Raw genomic sequence first — 21,686 nt, 5'->3', positions numbered from 1 at the left:
TATTTACTTGACAATCACCGGCTGACAATGTCATGAACGACCACAGCCCTATTCTAACGTTATATTGTAAAACGTTAGACCTCCCCTTGGTGTGAAAGAATGGACAGCTTCACTCACCCACTTCCTGTCCTGTTCCATCTCTGTTCAGGCCAAGGACATCATGAGCAACTACCAGACTGGAGTTCTGGAGAACTCAGCCAAGATGCTGCTGCTCTTCCATCTGATCGACGAGAGCGTGATCAGAGGAGACAAGATCTTGGTCTTCAGGTTGGATCTATTCCTACGGCTCTTTTGGAGTGTGTTTATGTACATCATCGGTTTGAATGAAGTGTTTTCTCTATGAGCATACTCTTCTACTCTAACGTTATTGACCTTTTTCTTGCAGAGGACAGAAATTTGTGTTTTTGCTTTTTAACCTAGAAGTATCCATATGGTTGAAGTTAACTGACTTGAACGTGTTTTTAACGTGTGTGTGTCCATCAGCCAGAGCTTGTCCACCCTGACCGTCATTGAAGACTTCCTGACCAGACGGCCAATACCAGCAGGCCGTGTCTCCCCGAACAACCATGGCCAGAACCAGACCTGGGTCCGCAACATCAACTACTACAGTGAGTCATCGTCCACACGACCCGATTCCCATGGCAACCACTACTCCCGGGGCGGTGTCAGTGTCGTCGAGCCCATGGCAACCCTTTGACTCTCTTTCCGTGTCGGCTCAGCTGTGAACCCAGATCCAATTTAGATGCTCACTAACGTACTCTGTTGTTCCAGACTATTAGACCGGAGTTGTTTTCACAGAAAATTGTCCTGTGACATGTACTTGGCTTCAAACTGATAACTTTACTCATCTACACTCTCACTTTGCCATTTTCTCAACCATCAGGGCCCATTTTCATAATCTCAGAATGGGAGTGCTGATCTAGGATCAGGTCACCTCTGTCCATTCGTTATAATCTCAGTCGGGAAAAAAAACAATGAATGAATCTGGGCGGCCCAGGTGTTTTATTTTTCTTTATGAAGTCATACCGCCCCCTACTGCACTGACCACCGCAATACACTAGATCCACTAGTGAAGTATTTATGGCACCCTATTCCCTACACAGTGCACTACTTTTTACCAGAGCCCTACATAGGGAAATAGGGTGCCATTTGGAACAGAAGACGATTTGACTGGAATCGTCCCATGATGCTGATGTGAATGTGTCTTGTCTGTCAACCCCCAGGGTTGGATGGGAGTACGTCTGCTTCAGAGCGAGAGAGACTCATCAACCAGTTCAACGACCCAGAGAACACCTCCACGTGGGTCTTCCTCCTGTCAACGAGGTACTAGACTGTACACACACTGATACGCATAGAAGTGAAATTGCTGTGATTTCACACACACAATTGCATATATTCCCCCTTCCTTTTGCATATAAGTCAACAGCTGAACAGGGAACTTGATCAGCTGTTCACTTAGGCATATACACACGCATACAGGGTAACATACACACTTGTGCATGTTGTTAATAAGCCTGTGTTGTGTGACTTGCAGGGCGGGCTGCTTGGGGGTGAACCTGATCGGGGCCAACCGGGTGGTGGTGTTTGATGCGTCGTGGAACCCGTGTCACGACGCCCAGGCTGTGTGTCGAGTGTACCGCTACGGCCAGAAGAAGCCCTGCCACATCTACCGCCTGGTCTGTGACTTCACCCTGGAGAAGAAGATTTACGACCGACAGGTCTCCAAGCAGGGCATGTCTGGTAAGGGGGGGGGGGGGGGGGGGTACAGTGATGCACGATATGACTGTGTGTGTGTGGAAATTGCTGGATTAATTTGAGATACTTAAATCAGAATGAATGGCAGCGTGTAGAAGTTGAATTATGAATGACAGCGTAGTACAAGCCAGGAGAGTCTAATTAAGCAATTGGGCCTGAGGAGGTGTGGCAAATATACCATGGCTAAGGGCTGTTCTTTTGCAAGATGCAATGCGGAGTGTCTGGACACAACCCTTAGTCCTGGTATATTGGCCATATATCACAAACCCACCGAAGAGCCTTATTGCTATTATAAACTGCTTACCAACATAATTAGAGCAGTAAAACGAAACGTTTTGTCATACCCGTGGTCTGATAAACCATGGCTTTCAGTCAATCAGAATTCAGGGCTCAAATCACCCAGTTTATAGTTGGTCAGTAACACACTGTGATTGGTTGTGTCTCAGTGGTCAATAACACACTGTGATTGGTTGTGTTCAGACCGCGTGGTGGATGACCTGAACCCAGTTCTGACGTTCACCCGCAAGGAGGTGGAGTCTCTGCTGCACTTTGCAGAGGAGGAGCCTGACTCGACCAAAGCCCCTCCCCAGCCCCAGAAAGAGATGGAGACAGTCATCAGCCAAGCCTGCCAGCTCTACCCCCACCTCATCACTAAGGTACGCTCACACACTCACTCTCTCACAGATGCACACTGTCATGTATCACTGTACATCATTATTATGGTACACGTGCAATCGATCAACCCCGTTGATCTGTACCCCACCAGGAACCCTTCCACCATGAGTCTCTGCTGGTGGACCGGAAGGAGTCCAAGCTCACTAAAGCAGAGAAGAGAGCCGCTAAGAAGAGCTACGAGGACGAGAAGCGTGCCTCCGTGCCCTACTCTCGCCCCTCCTACGCCCACTACTACCCAACCAGTGACCAGACCCTCATCAACATCCCAGCCTTTAACCAGCGCAACTGGTGAGTGACAATCTCTCCATTCTCTTACCTGCGCTATCACAGCACTAACAGACCAGTAACTACCAAAATAAAGGAAACACCAACATAGTGTCTTAGTAGGGGATTGAGCCAGAACAGCTTCAATATTCCTTGGCATGGATTGTACTTGTGTATGGAACTGTATTGGAGGGAGGTGACACAATGTTTGCACAACAAATTCCATAATTTGTTGAAAAACACTGTCTGTCTCCGCTCCAGAATCTCTCATATAGTTGGAAGTCAGAAGTTTACATATAACTTACCAAAGTACATTTAAACTCAGTTTTTCACAATTGCTGACATTTAATCTTAGTAAAGATTCCCTGTCGTAGGTCAGTGAGGATCGCCACTTTATTTTAAGAATGTGAAATGTCAGAATAATAAGTTATTTATTTCAGCTTTATTTCTTTCATCACATTCCCAGTGGGTCAGAAGTTTACATACACTCAATTAGTATTTCGTAGCATTGCCTTTAAATTGTTTAACTTGGGTTAAAACGTTTCGGGTAGCCTTCCACAAGCTTCCCAGAATAAGTTGGGTGAATTTTGTCCCATTCCTTCTGACAGAGCTGGTGTAACTGAGTCAGGTTTGTAGGCCTCCTTGCTCGCACACGCTTTTTCAGTTCTGCCCACACATTTTCTATAGGGTTGAGGTCAGATCTTTGTGATGGCCACTCCAATACCTTGACTTTGTTGTCCTTAAGCCATTTTGTCACAACTTTGGAATTATGCTTGGGGTCATTGTCCATTTGCGACCAAGCTTTAACTTCCTGACTGATGTCTTGAGTTGTTGCTTCAATATATCCACATAATTTCCCTCCCTCATAATGCCATCTATTTTGTGAAGTGCACCAGTCCCTCCTGCAGCAAAGCACCCCCCACAACATGATGCTGCCAACCCCAGTGCTTCACGGTTGGGATGGTGTTCTTCGTCTTGCAAGCATCCCCCTTTTTCCTCCAAACATAACGATGGTCATTACAGCCAAACAGTTCTATTTTTGTTTCATCAGACCAGACGACATTTCTCCAGAAAGTACGATCTTCGTTCCCATGTGCAGTTGCAAACCGTAGTCTGGCTTTATTATGGAGGTTTTGTAGTAGTGGCTTCTTCCTTGCTGAGCGGCCTGTCAGGTTATGTCGATATAGGACTCATTTTACTGTGGATATAGATACTTTTGTACCTGTTTCCTCCAGCATTTTCACAAGGTCCTTTGCTGTTGTTCTGGGATTGATTTGCACTTTTCGCACAAAAGCATGTTCATCACTAGGAGACAGAACGCGTCTCCTTCCTGAGCGGTATGACGGCTGCGTCGTCCCATGGTGTTTATTCTTGCGTACTATTGTTTGTACAGATAAACGTGGTACCTTCAGGTGTTTGCAAATTGCTCCCAAGGATGAACCAGACTTGTGGAGGTCTACAATTGTTTTTCTGAGGTCTTGGCTGATTTCTTTTGATTTTCCCATGATGTCAAGAAAATAGGCACTGAGTTTGAAGGTTGACTAAAATTATGTAAATTATGTCAATTAGCCTATCAGAAGCTTCTAAAGCTATGACATTTTCTGGAATTTTCCAAGCTGTTTAAAGGCACAGTCAACTTAGCGTATGTAAACGTCTGACCCAAAGGAATTGTGATAGTGAAATAATCTGTAAACAATTGTTGGAAAAAATTACTTGCGTCATGCACAAAGTAGATGTCATAACCAACTTGCCAAAACTATAGTTTGTTAACAAGAAATGTGTGGAGTGGTTGAAAAACAAGTTGTAATGACTCCAAACTAAGTGTATGTAAACTTCTGACTTCAATTGGGTTGAGATCTGGTGACTGAGACACACACACACTCTTTAAATCCTCTATGCTCATTTGAGACCTCTCTTTCAACGTCACTGAGCTCTCTTCTTCTGGGTATTTTCTTCATGACTCTAAGCATAATGGGATGTTAATTGATTCATTAACTCAGGAACCACACCCATGTGGAAGCACCTGCAAATACTTCAATAGGGCAGAGCAAGTCTAATTGGCAGGCCTAAACTACTACCTATGATTTTTCAACACCGTTAACGATTTATTGGAGGACCAAAAAAAGAAGATCCCGGAAGAAGATTAATCGGCCAAATTGATTTTTTTCTCCATTTTTTTTTTTTAAATAAAATTTGGAATGACAATTACAACAATACTCGATGAGCAATTATTTTAACTTAATATAGTACATAGATTTTATTTATTTTGTCTCAAATAAATAATGAAACATGTTCAATTTGGTTTAAATAATGCAAAAACACAGTGTTGGAGAAGAAAGTAAAAGTGCAATATGTGCCATGTAAAAGAGCTAACGTTTAAGTTCCTTGCTTAGAACATATGAAAGCTGGTGGTTCAATATTCCCAGTAAATAGATATTAGGTTGCAGTTATTATAGGAATTATGACTCGTCGATTATTTCTCTCTATACCATTTGTATTTCATATACCTATGACTATTGGATGTTCTAATAGGCTGGCAATACTAAAGTGCCTAATCTCAGGAGTTGATAGGCTTGAAGTCATAAACTGCGCTGTGATCAAGCATTGCGAAGAGCTGCTGGCAAACGCAGTATAGTTAGAATTAATGCTTACGAGCCTGCTGCTACCTACCACCGCTCAGTCAGACTGCTCTATCAAATATCAAATCATAGACTTTAATAAACACATAAATACAAGTCTTTGGTCATTAATATGGTCAAATCCGGAAACTATCATTTTGAAAACAAAACCTTTAATCTTTCAGTGAAATACAGAACTGTTATCAACCCCAAGTCTAAATATTGCTGTAACATTGCACAACCTTCAATGTTATGTCATAATTATGTAAAATTCTGGCAAATTAGTTTGCAACGAGCCAGGCGGCCCAAACTGTTGCATTATACCCTTACTATGCATGCAATGAACGCAAGAGAAGTGACACAATTTCCCTAGTTAATATTGCCTGCTAACATTAATTTCTTCTAAATATGCAGGTTTAAAAAAATATTTACTTCTGTGTATTGATTTTAAGAAAGGCAAAAGATGTTTATGGTTAGGTACATTTGTGCAGCAATTGTGCTTTTTTAGAATGTGCATTTGTTAAGTCATCACCCGTTTGTCGAAGTAGGCTGTGATTCGATGATCAATTAACAGGCACCGCATTGATTATATGCAACACAGGACCCGCTAGATAAACTAGTAATATTATCAACTATGTGGAGTTAACTTGTGAAGATTGATTTTTTTTATAAGATAAGTTTAATGCTAGCTAGCAACTTACCTTGGCTCCTTGCTACACTCGCGTAACAGGTGGTTAGCCTGTCACGCAGTTTCCTTGTGGAATGCAATGTAATCGGCATCCAAAAATGCAGATTTACCGATTTTTTTTTTTTTTTTTTTTTTTTTTTTTAATGAAAACTTTAAATCTGTCGATCTTTACTGCCTATCTAAACAAATGATCCCGTTAGATCATTGTCACAACTGGCATTTGACAACAAAAATCACTAAATTTAAAAATCACTTGAATTAGGATCTGTATTTGTCTTTCATAATACTATTATTATTATTATTATTATTATATTTATGTATCAGATATTATGCATTTTACCACAATTTCCGCCGTCTTCAAAGTCCCAAAAAGTTGTAAACAAACCAATTTCTAATAATTTTAACATTGCTTACCTAATGAAAAGGCCTGAGTCAAACATAATTCGTAGATGTAAAATGTAAATATTAAAATGTATTTTCTAATTTCTCATTACCCTAATGAACCTTGTTTTCTGTCATCTTCTGAATCTTTTTTTGCCAAAATAACTAGGTTTTCTGTAGGGTGTTCGCCCATAATGATTTCATTCATCGTTTATGAATCGTATATGGTTTAAAAGTTAGACGGTTTACTCAGAGGATTAAGCATGATTAAAGTAAATAGAATGTCATTATGGCCATGGTCAAAGAGTGGTCGCTGCTCAATAGAACACTGTCACTGCTCCACGGGCAGAATGGCGGTAACTTCAAACGTCAAGTGACAAGCTAGCTAGTGGCTGCAGGATCGTGTGTGTGATAACATGGGCTTCTCAAAATGAAATCCACGGAATACCAAACAAAATTCAGCCTGACTTTTTCCACATTTAGTTATATTACAGCCTCATTCTAAAATGAATTGAATAGTTTTCCCCCTCGTTAATCTACACATAAGCAAAAAACAGGTTTTTAGAAATGTTTGCAAATGTAATATCACATTTACATAAGTATTCAGGCCCTTTACTCAGTACCTTGTTGAAGCACCTTTTGGCAGCGATTGCAGCTTGGAGTCTTCTTGGGTATGACGCTACAAGCTTGGCACACCTGTATTTGGGGAGTTTCTCCCATTCTTCTCTGCAGATCCTCTCTGTCCGGTTGGATGAGGAGCGTCGTTGCATAGACATTTTCAGTTCTCTCCAGATATGTTAGATCGGGTTCAAGTTCGAGCTCTGGCTGAGCCACCCAAAGACATTCCGAGACTTGTCCCGAAGCCACCACCTGCGTTGTCTTGGCTGTGTGCTTAGGGTCGTTGTCCTATTGGAAGGTGAACCTTTTCCCCAGTCTGAGGTCTTGATCGGAGCAGGTTTTCATCAAGGATCTCTCTGTACTTTGCTTCGTTCATCTTTGCCTCGATACTGACTAGTCTCCCAGTCCCTGCCGCTGAAAAACATCCCCACAGCATGATGCTGCCACCACCGTGATTCACTGTCGGGATGGTGCCAGGTTTCCTCCAGACGTGACGCATGGCATTCAGGCCAAAGAGTTCAATCTTTGTTTCATCAGACCAGAGAGTCTTGTTTCTCATGGTCAGAGTCTTTAGGGGCCTTATGGCAAACTCCAAGCAGGCTGTCAAGTGCCTTTTTACTGAGGAGTGGCTTACGTCTGGTCACTACCATAAAAGCCTGATTGGTGGAGTGCTGCAAAGATGGTTGTCCTTCTGGAAGGTTCTCTCTTCTCCACAGAGGAACTCTGGAGCTCTGTCAGAATGTCCATCGGGTTCTTGGTCGCCTCCCTGACCAAGGCCCTGCTCCCCCGATTGCTCAGTTTGGCCGGGCAGCCAGCTCTAGGAAGAGCCGTGGTGGTTCCAAACTTCTTCCATTTAAGAATGATGGAGGCCACTGTGTTCTTGGACTTTTCAATGATGCAGAAATGTTTTGGTATCTTTCCCCAGATCTGTGCCTCGACACAATCCTGTCTTGGAGCTCTATGGCGGTTCCTTAGACCTCGTGGCTTTGTTTTTGATCTGACATGCACTGTCAACTGTGGGACCATATATAGACAGGTGTGTGCCGGTCAATTGAATTTACCACAGGTGGACTCCAATCAAGTTGTAGAAACATCTCAAGGATGATCAATGGAAACAGGACGCACCTGAGCTCAATTTCGAGTGTCTTAGCAAAGGGTCATGGTAACTCATCTAGATGATTCATCATGGGTGAATAAAATTCTATTTAAAAACTAAGTTTTTACAGGAACTTGATAAAGTGTTACGGTAATGAGACATGTCCACAGACACTATTTTTATGTAATAAATATTATAGTGAAATGTAAACTTCAGCTAGTTTACCTTTGTTATGAATTTATGGAAATACTACAGCAACATTCTGTTTTATTATAATAAGTTTGTTTTTTCTCAAATAAATTTGTATAAAATGACCTGAGAATTTAATCCGGACGCATTTTGGTAATGAGAATAAAGGGTGAACATTTACAAAATTCTAAAGAAAATGTATTAAAAATAAGACACTGACATAAACAATGCATCTTACTCTTCAGAACGATAGTATATTTTTGCAGGTGCATCATGGTTTTGTAACTATTTTCTACAGACATGGTTAAAACTTGTTTCATGAGATTCACCCTTCTCGCCTCCAAATTCAACCATGCCATCGGAACCACATCAGACTGTGTATGATCCTCATCCTTGTGTGTTTTGAATCCACTAGGCGTCCCATAGCTCGTGGTGATGAGAAGCCCGTGGCCAGCGTCCGGCCCGTCCAGTCCACCCCCATTCCCATGATGCCCCGCATGGCGGGCATGGGCGTGGCAGGCTCCAGCTCCGGGGTGGGCTTCCCCGTCAACTACCTGCAGAAGGCTGGCGTCTACGTCCAGAGGATCGTCACTACCACTGGTACAATACATTTCCCCGCGGGGACATTAAAGTTTGAATTTAACAGAATTGGTGTTGATAAACACTGATATGCTTGCCATGGTCCTGTTCATTAGGGCACACCGTAGCGAAACGGTTTCTTATTGGATTACGTTTAGATGGTACCTCCCCTTTTTAGAGCACTTTCTTACATGTTGTGCCTACTGAACACGACCCAAGGGTAGGTTTAAGAGTTGAAGGAATAACTGAAACGCTGTGGGGCTGCATTAGGATAGACCCTATAACACCGGTCTATGTCCCAAATAGCACCCTATTCCCCCTATATAGTTCACTACTTTGACCAGCATAGGGAATAGGGTGCCATTTGTCATGCAGCTATGTTAAGTTGACCATTCCAACTTTAAGCAATTTTAGAAGGTTAGAAAAATGTCAGTTAAAAGAAGACAAATACAGTATGTATCTTACTCCTTGTTTTTGACCTCTCAGATATAGTGATCCCAGGAGCCAACAGCACCACTGATGTCCAGGCCCGTATCGGTGCAGGAGAGAGTATCCACATGATCAAAGGGTCAAAAGGTAACAAGAACACAGCCTACAGAGCCTTCAGGAATTATTCATACCCCTTGACTTATTCCACATTTTGTTACAGCCTGAATTCAAAATTGATTAGATTTTTCTCACCCATCAGCACACAATACCCAATAATGACAAAGTGAAAACATGCTTTTAGAAATGTTAGCACATTTTATTGAAAATGAAATATCACATTTACAAATATTTACAGTCAATACTTTGTTGAAGCATCTTAAGTGGCGACTACGAGGCCCTTCTTTCCCGGTTGCTCAGGTTGGTCAAACTGCCAGCTCTAGGCAGAGTCTGGGTTTCTCCATATTTTTTCCATTTGCCAATGGAGACCTCTCTGCTCTTGGAAACTTTCAACACTCTAGAAATTGTTTTATACTCCTCCCTAGATATATGCCTCATCACAATTCTATCTCGGAGGTCTACTTACAGTTCCTTGGACTTCGTGGTATAGTTTCTGCTCTGACATGCACTGTCAACTGTGGGGAACCGTTTCTTTCTAAGTCATGTCCAAACAATTGAATTGGCCACAGGTGGACTCCAATCAAGTTGTATTGACATCTCAAGGATGATCAAAGGAAATTGGATGCATCTGTGCTCAATTTTGTATATCATAGCAAAGGGTGTGAATACTTAAGTAAATTAGGTATTTCTGTATTTCATTTTCAATAAATTTGCTACAATTTAAAAAAAACATGTTTTGACTTTGTCATTATGGGGTATTTATTGTGTGTACATGGGTAAGATGTTTTTTTTTTATATATAATCCATTTTGAATTCAGGCTGTAACACAACAAAATGTGGAATATGTCAAGGGGTATGAATACTTTTTGAAGGCACTATATACCGTGCATTTGGAAAGTATTCAGACCCCTTTTTTCCACATTTTGTTACATTGCGGCCTTAATCTAAAATGGATTAAATACATTTTTTCCCTCATCAATCTACACATAATACCCCATAATGATAAAGGGAAAACAGGTTTTTAGAAATGTATAAAAAAACATACCTTATTTACATAAGTATTCAGACCCTTTGCTATGAGACTCCAAATTGAGGTCAGGTGCATCCTATTTCCATGAATCATCTTTGATATGTTTCTACAACTTAATTGGAGTCCACGTGTGGTAAATTAAATTGATTGGACATGATTTGGAAAGGCACACACCTGTCTATATAAGGTCCCGGAGTTGACAGTGTATGTCAGAGCAAACCAAGCCACCAGGTCGAAGGAATTGTCTGTAGTGCTCCGAGACAGGATTGTGGAAAGGCACAGATCTGGGGAAGGGTACCAAAACATGTCTGCAGCATTAAAAGGTCCCCAAGAACACAGTGGTCTCCATCATATTTAAATGGAAGAAGTTTGGACCCACCTAGACTCATCCTAAAGCTGGCCCCCTGGCCAAACTGAACAATCGGGGGAGCAGTTTGGCCAGATGTTTTTCAGCGGCAGGGACACTAGTCAAGATCGAGGTAAAGATGAACGGAGCAAAGTACAGGGAGATCCTTGATGAAAACCTGCTCAGGACCTCAGACTGGGGAGAAGGTTCACCTTCCAACACGACAACAACCCTCAGCACATATCCAAGACAACGCAGGAGTGGCTTCGGGACAAGTCTCTGAATATTCTTGAGTGGCCCAGCCAGATCCCGGACTTAAACCCGATCGATCAAACATCTCTGGAGAGACCGGAAAATATCTGTGCAGCAATGCTCCCCATCCAAACTGGCAGACCTTGAGAGGATCTGCAGAGAAAAATGGGAGAAACTCCCCAATTACAGGTGTGCCAAGCTTGTAGCATCATACCCAAGAAGACTCGAGGCTGTAATCGTTGCCAAAGGTGCTTCAACAAAGTACTGGTCTGAATACTTATGTAATGTGATATTTCAGTTTTTTTTAAATCTATACATTTGCAAACATTTCTTAACCTGTTTTTGCTTTGTCATTATGGGGTTTGTGTGTGGTTTGATGGGGGGGGGGGGGGGGGGTCATGTTAATGTATGTCTGTGACGTAACACAATGTTGAGTAAAGTGGTTTGAATACTTTTCGAATGCACTGTATACTGTAGAAGCTGTGGCCCCACATCTACCTGCATGTCGTCAAATTATTTCTCTACATACTCTAATCCAAATACTGTACACACCTTAGCGAGTGGTTATCAACAGCCACATGGGCACCTGAAATCCCCCAGTTATCTCATTTAGATAAAGGGCTCGGTACATTAACCTAAGCATCAAAACTGACTGGTGCTTCCTTGCAGCCTTATTTTTGTCTGAATACCTTTTATACTTTTATTAGCTGTTGTCATGAGAGGAGAGCTTGCAATTAAGCATTTAATTGCACTGTGTTAACTTTGCTGTATCCTGTGCATATGACAAAGTTTGATTTGATTTGCTATCATCCATTAACTGTAGTCCTCCTTACAGGTACCTACATCAAGACCAATGATGGCAGGATTTTTGCCATCCGCTCAGGGAAGCTCAGCAGAGCAGTGCAGGGAGGAACTGCTACCAACAGAGGTGCACTATAAGTTCAATTACATTACATTTGATAAGGAATCCATTTGACAGGATATGATAGATTGACTTGGTGTACAGACTACAGAGAGAACCAGAGTGGACCTAGTACCGAGCCCTGGGGGTCACAAGTAGTGAGACCTCATCAAGATGCAGACTTAAGGGAATCTAGTTGAAGCACTGTTTGAAAAATGAATAGTTACTCTCCATTTTGACCCTCTATTTTCCTCAGGTTCCCAGGTTTCCCTTCTTCACGCCATCGGTAACGGCTGTTCGTCTCCCGCGGAGCGCCAACGGCTGACCCCCGACAGCGCCTTGTGGCCCTCCACACCCGAGAGCCCTGAGATCCTACGAGAGCTCAGCCGCTACGCCGTCACCGCGGATACCGTCACCGTGGGCAATGAGCTGCCGTCACCATCGGACACGTTTACAGGGGACAGAGGGGGAGGGGGAAGAACGCAGCAGCACAATCAGACCACAGAATCGGACCACAGCCGGCAGTTCAGAGATGACATCGGAATGAGCATCGGCGAGGCTCTGCAACGCTCCAAACGCAAGATGGCCGAGAGCCGTGGACACAAGCAGGCGGGGGGCAAACGCAGTTCGACAGCAGCCGGTTTCCCCGGCCTCTCCCTGGGCAGCGGCGGCCTCAGCTTCCCCCCCCTGAACCAGGCCTTGGAGGGACACATGAGCCACCCGCTGCTGATGGGAGGCAATTCCTCATCCCCCTTTCTCCAGTCAGCAGGACAGACTCTGGGAGACCTGCAGGCCATGTTCCCCTTGGCAGGGGCGGACCTCCTCAACCACGCCTCCTCAGCCACAGGAAGCAATGGACACCTCCCCTCCTCCTCCACCACCACCTCCTCCTCCACCAACACCATGCCTGTGTCCTCTGCCTCCTCCACCTTGCCCCCCTACCTGATGAATCCCAGTGTAGCTGACCTTCTGTCCCCAGGCTTCCCTCTGAACTACAGTCAGTCCCTGCTGCCTGATCCCAGGATGTACCCCAACACCCTGGGAGGAGGCCCAGCCAGCTCTGGAGGAAGCTCCAACTTCCTCTCCCACTACTCCTCTTCCCCCTCCAGCCTCCTGGGTGCAGCCCTGAGCCGGCCTGACACCCATCACATGGCCACGGACAACGGCGGCAGCAGCTCGGACGATGATGTCATCGAGGTAACAGGGCAATGAGCCAGCATTCGTTAACCCTGAAGGGATAAGTTGCAAAAACAAACAACTCCCCACCCTAACCTGGCTAACCCTCTTAGCCCCCCTCACACACACACACACACACACACACAGACTCCTATGAGCGGGCGAGTGAGAGGGAACGAGGCGTACCTCAATGTGCTTACCAAGACAAAGTAACAAAATCCTTATGCTGAATATCTTACTGAAGAGACTGAAGATTTGCCCGAGCCCCTGAGGTTGGTGAGGCTGAGCACCAGAGACCATGGACGGGAATGGATGGACTTCTTGTTGTAGGGGACCAGTTGGTTGAACTTGGCGCTTCTAAGCACTGCCTCTCCTGCTATGTCTTCTAGCATGGCCGTGCAGTTATTTTACCCCCATGACGATTACTGAGGCCTGTCAGGACACTATCTCCTTGGAGCTCACATCAGATGGTACTATGTGATCGTCTGTTGGACCGTTTGCATTCAAAATAAATAAAAAAATGTGATTTTAGAGCCGTTAGCTGTTTGATAGACATTGTAGCAAACCCAGTTGGAAAGGACAAGAAGACAATATACACTCCCCTACAAATTTATTTGGACAATGAAGCTAACATTTTTACATTTGCCTCTATACTCCAGCATTTTGAATTTGAGATCAAGTTTTTCATGAGGCAACAGTACAAAATATCACGTTTTATTTTAGTGTATTTTCATACATACAGTGCCTTCAGAAAGTATTCACACCTCTTGACTTATTACAGCCTGAATTCAAAATAGATTGAATATTTTCTTGAAAACATGTTTTTAGAAATGTTTTGAAATGTATTGAAAATGAAATAGACATCTCATTTACATAAGTATTCACACCCCTGAATCAATACTTTGTAGTAGCACCTTAGACCCACAGATGTAATCACTGCCTTTCTGGGTAAGTCTGTAAGAGCTTTCCACACCTGGATTGTGCAACATTTGGCCATTATTCTTTTCAAAATTCAAAAGCTCTGCCAAATTTTGTTCATCATTCAAGTACAGTAGATGGAAGTCAAAACTAACTTGGCCACTCAGGAACATTCACGGTCTTCTTGGAAAGCAACTTGTGTAGATTTAGCCTTGTTTTGCAGGTTATTGTCGAGCTGAAAGGTGGCTTCATCTCCCAGTGTCTGGTGGAAAGCAGACTGAACCAGGTTTTTCTCTAGGATTTTGCCTGTGCTTAGCTCCATTCTGTTTATTTTTTATCCTGAAAAACTCCCCAGTCTTTATCGATTAAAAGCATACCCGTAACATTTGGTACTCAGTAATTTGTTGTATTGGATTTGCCTATACAATACACTTTATATTCAGGACAAGAGGTTCATTGCTTTGCCACATTCTTTGCAAAATTACTTTCGTGCCCTGTTGCAAACAAAATGCATGTTGTAGAATTTTTTTCCTTTCTGTACAGGCTTTTTTCTTTTCCCGCGGTCAATTATGTTAGTATTGTGTAACTACAATGTTGTTGATCCATCCTCAGTTCTCTTATCATAGCCATTAAACTCTGTAATGGTTTTAAAGTTACTATTGCCCTCATGGTAAAATCCCTGAGCAGTTTCCTACCTTTCCGGCAACTGAGTTAGGAAGGACACCTGTATCTTTGTCGTGACTGGGTGTATTGATACGCCATCCAAAGTGTAATTAATAACTTCACCATGCTCAAATGGATATCAATGTGTACTTTTTTTTTTTTTTTTTTTTTTTTTTTTTACAAAGGGGTTGAATACGTATTGACTCAAGACATTTAAACTTTTCCTTTTTGAATTCATTTGTAAACATTTTGAAAAACATAATTCCACTTCAACATTGTAGGGTATTGTGTGTAGGCCAGTGACAAAAAAATCTAAATGTAATTCATTTTAAATTCAGCTGTAACAACAAAATGTAGAAAAAGTCAAGGGGTGTGAATATTTTCTGATGGCAATGTATCCGTTTTACCATTTAGAAATGAAAGCACTATGTGTCTAGTCCCCCCATTTGAATACGTAATATTTTTCTTTTTACATAAGTATTTGGACATTTACTTAGTGTATTAAAGTAGTCAAAAGTTTCTCCGTGGTTGGCCAGTACCTTTCTCGGTCTGTGATGTCATGTCAAAATCATTGTGAGTGGAATGGATCGGGCCTCAAGGTTCTGTTTCTCCACTGGAATAAAATCTGCATTTGGACATGGAATAAGCCTACTGGAGTTATTCTATAACTCTCTTTTTTGTGGAGTTTGTTTACTCTCTACTCCCTATTTCACCATACACTCCTCACAACCTCTACTCTACCCACCCACTACTGCTTACTTCCTTGTCCTCTTCCTTACAGCCTGCTTCAAGTTGATCATGGTTTTTTCCACCTCACTTCGGAACCTCAACCTTTTTCTAATTGGCCATGTCGTGTGTCTATCAAATGATTTAGCCAATCATCCCAGTCCTTTTAATAGGGAACACTATTTCCTTGGAGAAGGAATCCCCATCCTCCCTCCCAATCAAAATAGTTTCACTGTGCTTATTGTTTCTTAGTGTTATCATGAAGAGAACATGGTCCGTATGTTGTCTAAGTAACAATGTTATTTTATAACATCTTGATAATGTTAGCTTGCCTTGACTAGTTTGTCATTTATCTCATTGTATGAATTTACCAAAAGTCTTTATTTATAACGATGGATATGAATTCATCTGCTGTATTATTTGTATTATTTAAAAAAAACTTTTTTCCCTCTCTTTTTGTCCACGTTGATCTTTTTGTCCAGTGTCTGTGGAAGAGCAGAGCAGTGGCACAGACTGACTGTGAGAGATCGGGAGGGACAGTCCACCCCCATGTATCCAGCATATGACAACTGTGTTACTTCGTTAATGTTATTTTAACATAATAAAACACACTTCTCCTGCGTTGTTACTTCATTTTATTATTTCACTGACATAAAAAAAAAATGATGGGCTTTGTATGTTCTATGCACAGATGTTTTTCGAAGTTACAGTGCATTTGAAAAATATTCAAACAAGTTGACCTTTTCCACATTTTATGTTACAGCCTTATTCTAAAATGGATTAAATAGATTTCTCATTAATACACACACAATACCCCATAATGACAAAGCACAAACTTATTTTTTTGCAAATGTATAAAAAAAAATTAACGGATCACATTTACGGAAGTATTCAGACCCTTTACCCAGTACTTTGTTGAAGCACCTTTGGCAGTGATTACAGCCTTGAGTCTTCTTGGGTATGACGCTACAATCTTGGCACACCTGTAATTGGGGAGTTTCTCCCATTTTTCTCTGCAGATCCTCTCAAGGTCTGTCAGTTTGGATGGGGAGCATCGCTGCACAGCTATTTTAAAGTCTCTCCAGAGATGTTCAATCGGGTTCAAATCCGGACTCTGGCTGGGCCACTCAAGGACATTCAGAGACTTGTTCAGAAGCCACTCCTGCGTTGTCTTGGCTGTGTGCTTAGGGTCATTGTCTTGTTGGAAGGTGAACCTTCTTCCCAGTCTGAGGTCCTGAGCGCTCTGGAGCAGGTTTTCATCAAGGATCTCTCTGTACTTTGCTCTGTTCATCTTTCCCTCGATCATGACTAGTCTCCCAGTCCCTGTCACTGAAAAACATCCCCACAGCATGATGCTGCCACCACCATGCTTCATCGTAGGGATGATGGTGCCAGGTTTACTCCAGACGTGAAGCTTGGCATTCAGGCCAAAGAGTTCAATCTTGGTTTCATCAAACCAAATTCCAAGCGGATTGTCATGTGCCTTTTACTGAGGAGTGGCTTCCATCTGGCACTCTACCATAAAGGTCTGATTGGTGGAGTGCTGCAGAGATGGTTGTCCTTCTGGAAGGTTCTCTCATCTCCACAGAGGAGCTCTGTCAGAGTGACCATGGGGTTCTTGGTCACCTTCCTGACCAAGGCCCCTCTTCCCCAATTGCTCCGTTTGGCTGGGCGGCCAGCTCTAAGAAGAGTCTTGGTGGTTCCAAACTTCTTCCATTTAAGGATGGAGGCCACTGTGTTCTTGGGACCTTCAATGCTGCAGAATTGTTTTGATAGTCTTTCCCAGATCTGTGCCTCGACACAATCCTGTCTCGGAGCTCTATGGACAATTCCTTTTACCTCATGGCTTGGTTTTTGCTCTGAAATGCACTGTCAACTGTGGGACCTTATATAGACAGGCGTGTGTGCCTTTCCAAATCATGTCCAATCAATTGATTTAACCACATCTCAAGGATGATGAATGGAAACAGGACGCACCTGGGCGCCAACCAAATTGATTGGATTGAATGTCAAATCTCATAGCAAAGGGTCTGAATACTTACGTAAATAAGGTATTTGTTATTATAAATTAGCAAAAATGTCAAACCTGTTTTCGCTTTGTCATCATGGGTTATTGTGTGCAGATTGAGGATGTTTTATTTATTTAATCAATTTTAGAATAAAGCTGTCACGTAAAAAAAGGGGAAAAAGTCAAGGGGTCTGAATACTTTCCGAATGCACTGTATATGCACATGGAAACATACCAATATGCAAAATGTATTTTTTTATTGAAATTGCATCAAAATATAAATTTGACAAAACATGTCAACAATAATCAGTAATAATCTGCAGTATATTCCAAGAATTATGTTCAACTCGACCTTCAATTGCACTCTTGCAGCCGGGAATCTATGAAACGCCCATGTGAGGATAATGGATTTGAATATGATGCGGTTATGATGAAACTGCGTATGTCCTATCAGTAAGACAATTGAGGGTAATGGAGTTACAGAATGTATGGGAGTAAACACTACACTGTTTTTTTGACTCTTCATTGCAGTCAGCCTACCATATCAGTAAATATGACATTTTACAGATTTGGCTGGAATTTCACACCTTAGTGTAAACTAATACACAAATGTATCACCTTATAAAAACAAACCAATCACAAAAAATGTGCATTGGTCCATTCAAGCCCAAAGGCAAATAAAATCAAGCAGCATCAGTGGCCTCTAGTTGTTTTCCATGGTTAACAACCAATATTTGTACTTCCTTAGACACATAACAGGCTTTCTTGGCTCTCGGATACAAAATACTACTACTATATACTACTAAATACTACTACTATATACTACTAAATACTACTACTATATACTACTAAATACTCCAAAAGACCGAGGCCTGTTATCATATTTTTTTTTTAGACAGCCAAGCTATGCTCATTGATGATTCCGTGCACTTTTTTTGCTCAAGGTAGAATTAACATACAAAGACCAAACTTTGAAATTAGAACTAGTTCAGCAGTAGATGTAACAAAATAATAATTTCACCAATATAAGGCACTGGTACTTTTGGACATTAGGCAGAATGCAGGTTGGTCTTCCAAAGATAGCCTTACGGTAAAGCTTTTATTAAAGCTTCATTTGAATACAGTAATAGTTTATGGCTGATGTTTGTGAGCTTGGCTTTGGCGGCCAGCCTGGTTAGGACACCAGCCGTTTCTTAGCCATGTAGGTATTGGACACCTGGCTCATGATGACCAGGGTGCTGAGGGCAGGGCACAGTGCTGCCAGGTACCAGGTGTATCCTCCCACAGTGCCTGTAAACCACACTGAGCATATGCCCAGGAGCAGACTGACACTTCCCAGCAGATAAGTGACTAGGCCAGACGCTGCGTGGTAGCGCTTTAGCTTAGCCAGGGACCACCCCTTAGCCAGGGAGTGGTAGAGGAGGGGCAGAGCGGCCAGAGACTGCACCCCAACAACACACAATGTCCCCAGGCCCACCAGGCCGTGCCACGAGGCGAAGTGGGGCTTGCCGTTCAGGTGCTTGTTGTAGAAGATGGATGCCAGGCCCAGGGTGGCACAGCTGGCACAGAGGCACTGCAGGATCCAGTGGACACGCCCCTTGGTCTTGTGGGAAAGCTTCCGAATGGGAGAGCAATGTGGAGAGAAGAGGAGCACAGCCTCTGTCATGAAGAGGGAGAACTAAGAGGGAAGAGGGGGATCAAGAGGAGATGGGGAGAGAACGGCAAGAAAAGACGGTGAGAGTGGTGGAGGAAAGATGGAATGACCGTGAACTGTTGTAACACTTCTGAGACAATTGAATGAGATAAATTCACAGAATACATTATGCACACACAGATGTGTCACCTTACCGCCAGTGTCATCAGGAAAGGGTGCCAAGAGAACAAACCTGAAAAACAGATCAACCCAAAAAATATTGTCTCGTTTCATCAACTCAATATAAAGTATTCCATGTGTTATTTGCAGATATGGAACAGCATTGATGGGTGCTCTGTTGCTGGCGCCAAGGCTGGGTTACTCACTTGTTCCAGGCTTGGCCAATACCGTGATAAGCACAGTGAAGACAACACAAAGCACGTGAGTCAGTATCCCACATGCGACTTTCCCAACACTGTAAATTCGGGGTTCTGATTCGGGGAGTTCCGCCATGGTTTTCGGACTTTCCTTCGTACAAGAGACTGACAGGTAGAACTGTGCGCATCCAACGTCAGGGCAACCACAGCTACCTTTTTACCCCACAAGGGGGAGTTGATACCTTTTCCTGAAAACAGAAAAGCTGAATTTTTTGTAGATTCCTCGAAACCCATAGAGAAAGTTAATACCAAAGCATAACACCATTAAGTTCCTCACTAAATTGATTCAATAAAGTAAAATATGCTTAACGAGAAAGCTATTGCAAACCGTTATTGACAAGTGAGAGTGGGATACGCACGTCAAAGAGTAGCCTACCACAATAACCACACGTTTTGCTAAATAAGACTAATACCTACCGGAATGTCAATATTTAAATTGCATAGAGATTATGAAAATTGTCCTTAATTGCGCGCAATGTTCTATTCTCAATCAGCATGACTATGCGGCGTTCGCTTGACGTTGAAATTCGGGCTGCGGTGTGACGTGGAAAGAATCACTATCCACTTCCTACTTTCGCAGGTGCATTTTGGGAATTGTAGTTCAGTAAAGCAGTGCACATTCTTCCTTATCATGACCAGACTGCATAAAGAGAGGGGTTAATTATTTAATGTCCATTGTGGAACAGGCTGGATTCCATCTGTTGCACCAACACTGTGTTATATTCAGAAGGAATGCTAAAAAAAATGAATGATCATAGAGCACAAACCATCAGCTGGCCAACATTGTCTTTTCTTCACTGCACCGATTAACCTTTCCTAATCATTATTTTTTGGGGAAAGTCGAATTTTGCCAGTAGAGCAAGCACCGAGCAGTAGGCCTAGGGAATTAACAAGGAATCAAGAATACAACAGAATGTCCAGAAGTAATTTGCTAAATCTTGAATAATGCAGTCTGTAAACTCATCAATTGTAGCATTGTGATGTGTGCTGCTCACTGCTGTTAAATGGGCACCTGGAATATGCTACCGCCCATTTCAAACTGCACCACTCAATGGACACCGTGCTCCTCCATTCACTCACTACTCATTGTGCTCCAATTCCTCCCAAACAAGACTGAGACTTGTGCAACACGGCTAGACACTAGAATGACACATTCTCACTAGGGCATAAAGGCCCTCGTCCACTCAGATTCACTGCAACCAACTAGTCCTGTGGATAGCTGAAATAATTGTTCCATTTTATGATACAAGTATCAAACTTGGTACACTAATACTAGATAACTTAAGGAACATTTTAAAGATTGGAGGCAGTCTGGGAAGCCTGTCAGTCAACCAGGGAGGCCACTTTCATAAAACAGCTGCCATCTGAATTTCCTGTTAGAAGAAAATAGGGTAAAATCATTCTAAACAATATAAAAATGACTTTCATGTTATCTATCCACTAAATAAACTCCACAGATAATATAGACAATAATTCTGATCATAAAGTACTCTTAAGACCTTAATAGGGGTCATATTGAGGTCATTTTGACTATAGTCCAGCAGCTACATTACTTTTTTGGAGACCAAATTTCACACACTAGGGCATGTCTAAAGTATTTTTGGAAAACAATGTTGTGGCCCTTTTTAACCACTTTTCTACAAAATGTTTAAAAGATAGATTTTATTGTGTTCTCCAGACCCCCTCAAACATTTGTAATTAATCATTGGGCTGTATGTACCAATTATTTATGGAGATATGGCCATGTGAATCCTGTCCAATATGGCCCTATGGAGCTGGTTGAGGGTCATTTTGGAAAACGATGTATAATCAGGGGTATAATGCTGCCGGAGCACACCAGAACGATGAACCAATGTCTCGCAAGGACATTTAGTAAATTATTCATTATGATTATGTATAACAGCCTGAGCATAATAGCATACTATAACATTACTGTAAGACCAAAACCACCACATCATTTCTTATGACATTTATGGATGATAGTACTGAATGGTTGCGGCTTTTTTTCTCATGATGCCACCATAGAATAAATGTCCACAGATGGAAACAATATAGGTAGGCTATAGGTAGCTTGTTAATATCGTATGCTCTGAAATCCGCTAAAAGAGTATTTACTTACATCACTCAAGAGGGTTTAAATGCATATTCTCATGAAACTGAGTGATTATCACATTATATATAATTGCA

The 21,686-nt window shown here is 42.3% G+C and overlaps 2 protein-coding genes across 6 annotated transcripts in view; one reads left to right on the top strand and one right to left on the bottom strand.

The window, feature by feature from the left end:
* rad54l2 (RAD54 like 2) overlaps positions 1-16,049 on the top strand; it is a 36,743-nt gene extending 20,694 nt beyond the window's left edge. For 2 of the 4 annotated variants that reach the window (XM_036950010.2, XM_036950011.2), the window contains exons 13-23: positions 149-267; positions 484-608; positions 1,224-1,323; positions 1,535-1,740; positions 2,236-2,411; positions 2,522-2,718; positions 8,700-8,884; positions 9,350-9,439; positions 11,873-11,965; positions 12,195-13,135; positions 15,904-16,049. In XM_036950010.2, the coding sequence (XP_036805905.2) occupies positions 149-267; positions 484-608; positions 1,224-1,323; positions 1,535-1,740; positions 2,236-2,411; positions 2,522-2,718; positions 8,700-8,884; positions 9,350-9,439; positions 11,873-11,965; positions 12,195-13,135; positions 15,904-15,987 (2,316 nt within the window). In that variant the 3' untranslated portion in view covers positions 15,988-16,049. Of the gene's footprint in view, positions 1-148; positions 268-483; positions 609-1,223; positions 1,324-1,534; positions 1,741-2,235; positions 2,412-2,521; positions 2,719-8,699; positions 8,885-9,349; positions 9,440-11,872; positions 11,966-12,194; positions 15,339-15,903 lie in introns of those variants that run through there. The other 2 variants (XM_036950012.2, XM_090205228.1) reach the window with 1 other exon arrangement.
* A 1,615-nt stretch (positions 16,050-17,664) lies between these two features.
* Positions 17,665-20,088, bottom strand: cyb561d2 (cytochrome b561 family, member D2). 2 transcript variants are annotated; one of them, XM_021568689.3, is made up of 4 exons: positions 19,917-20,088; positions 19,449-19,687; positions 19,278-19,315; positions 17,665-19,107 (listed from the first exon to the last, which is right to left on the bottom strand). In XM_021568689.3, the coding sequence occupies exons 2-4, from the start codon at positions 19,573-19,575 to the stop codon at positions 18,604-18,606; spliced, it is 669 nt and encodes a 222-aa protein (XP_021424364.1). In that variant the 5' UTR covers positions 19,576-19,687; positions 19,917-20,088; the 3' UTR covers positions 17,665-18,603. The 2 variants fall into 2 exon arrangements, with proteins under 2 accessions (XP_021424364.1, XP_021424365.1); XM_021568690.3 differs by having other exon boundaries at positions 19,449-19,702; positions 19,917-20,065.
* Positions 20,089-21,686: the final 1,598 nt, after the last annotated feature.

Source organism: Oncorhynchus mykiss, chromosome 17 (assembly GCF_057628025.1).
Source record: "Oncorhynchus mykiss isolate SJ-2025 chromosome 17, ASM5762802v1, whole genome shotgun sequence".
NCBI classification, from domain to species: Eukaryota; Metazoa; Chordata; class Actinopteri; order Salmoniformes; family Salmonidae; genus Oncorhynchus; species Oncorhynchus mykiss.
Note: the sequence above shows the minus strand (reverse complement) of the source record. Positions and strands in the feature narration are given on the sequence as shown.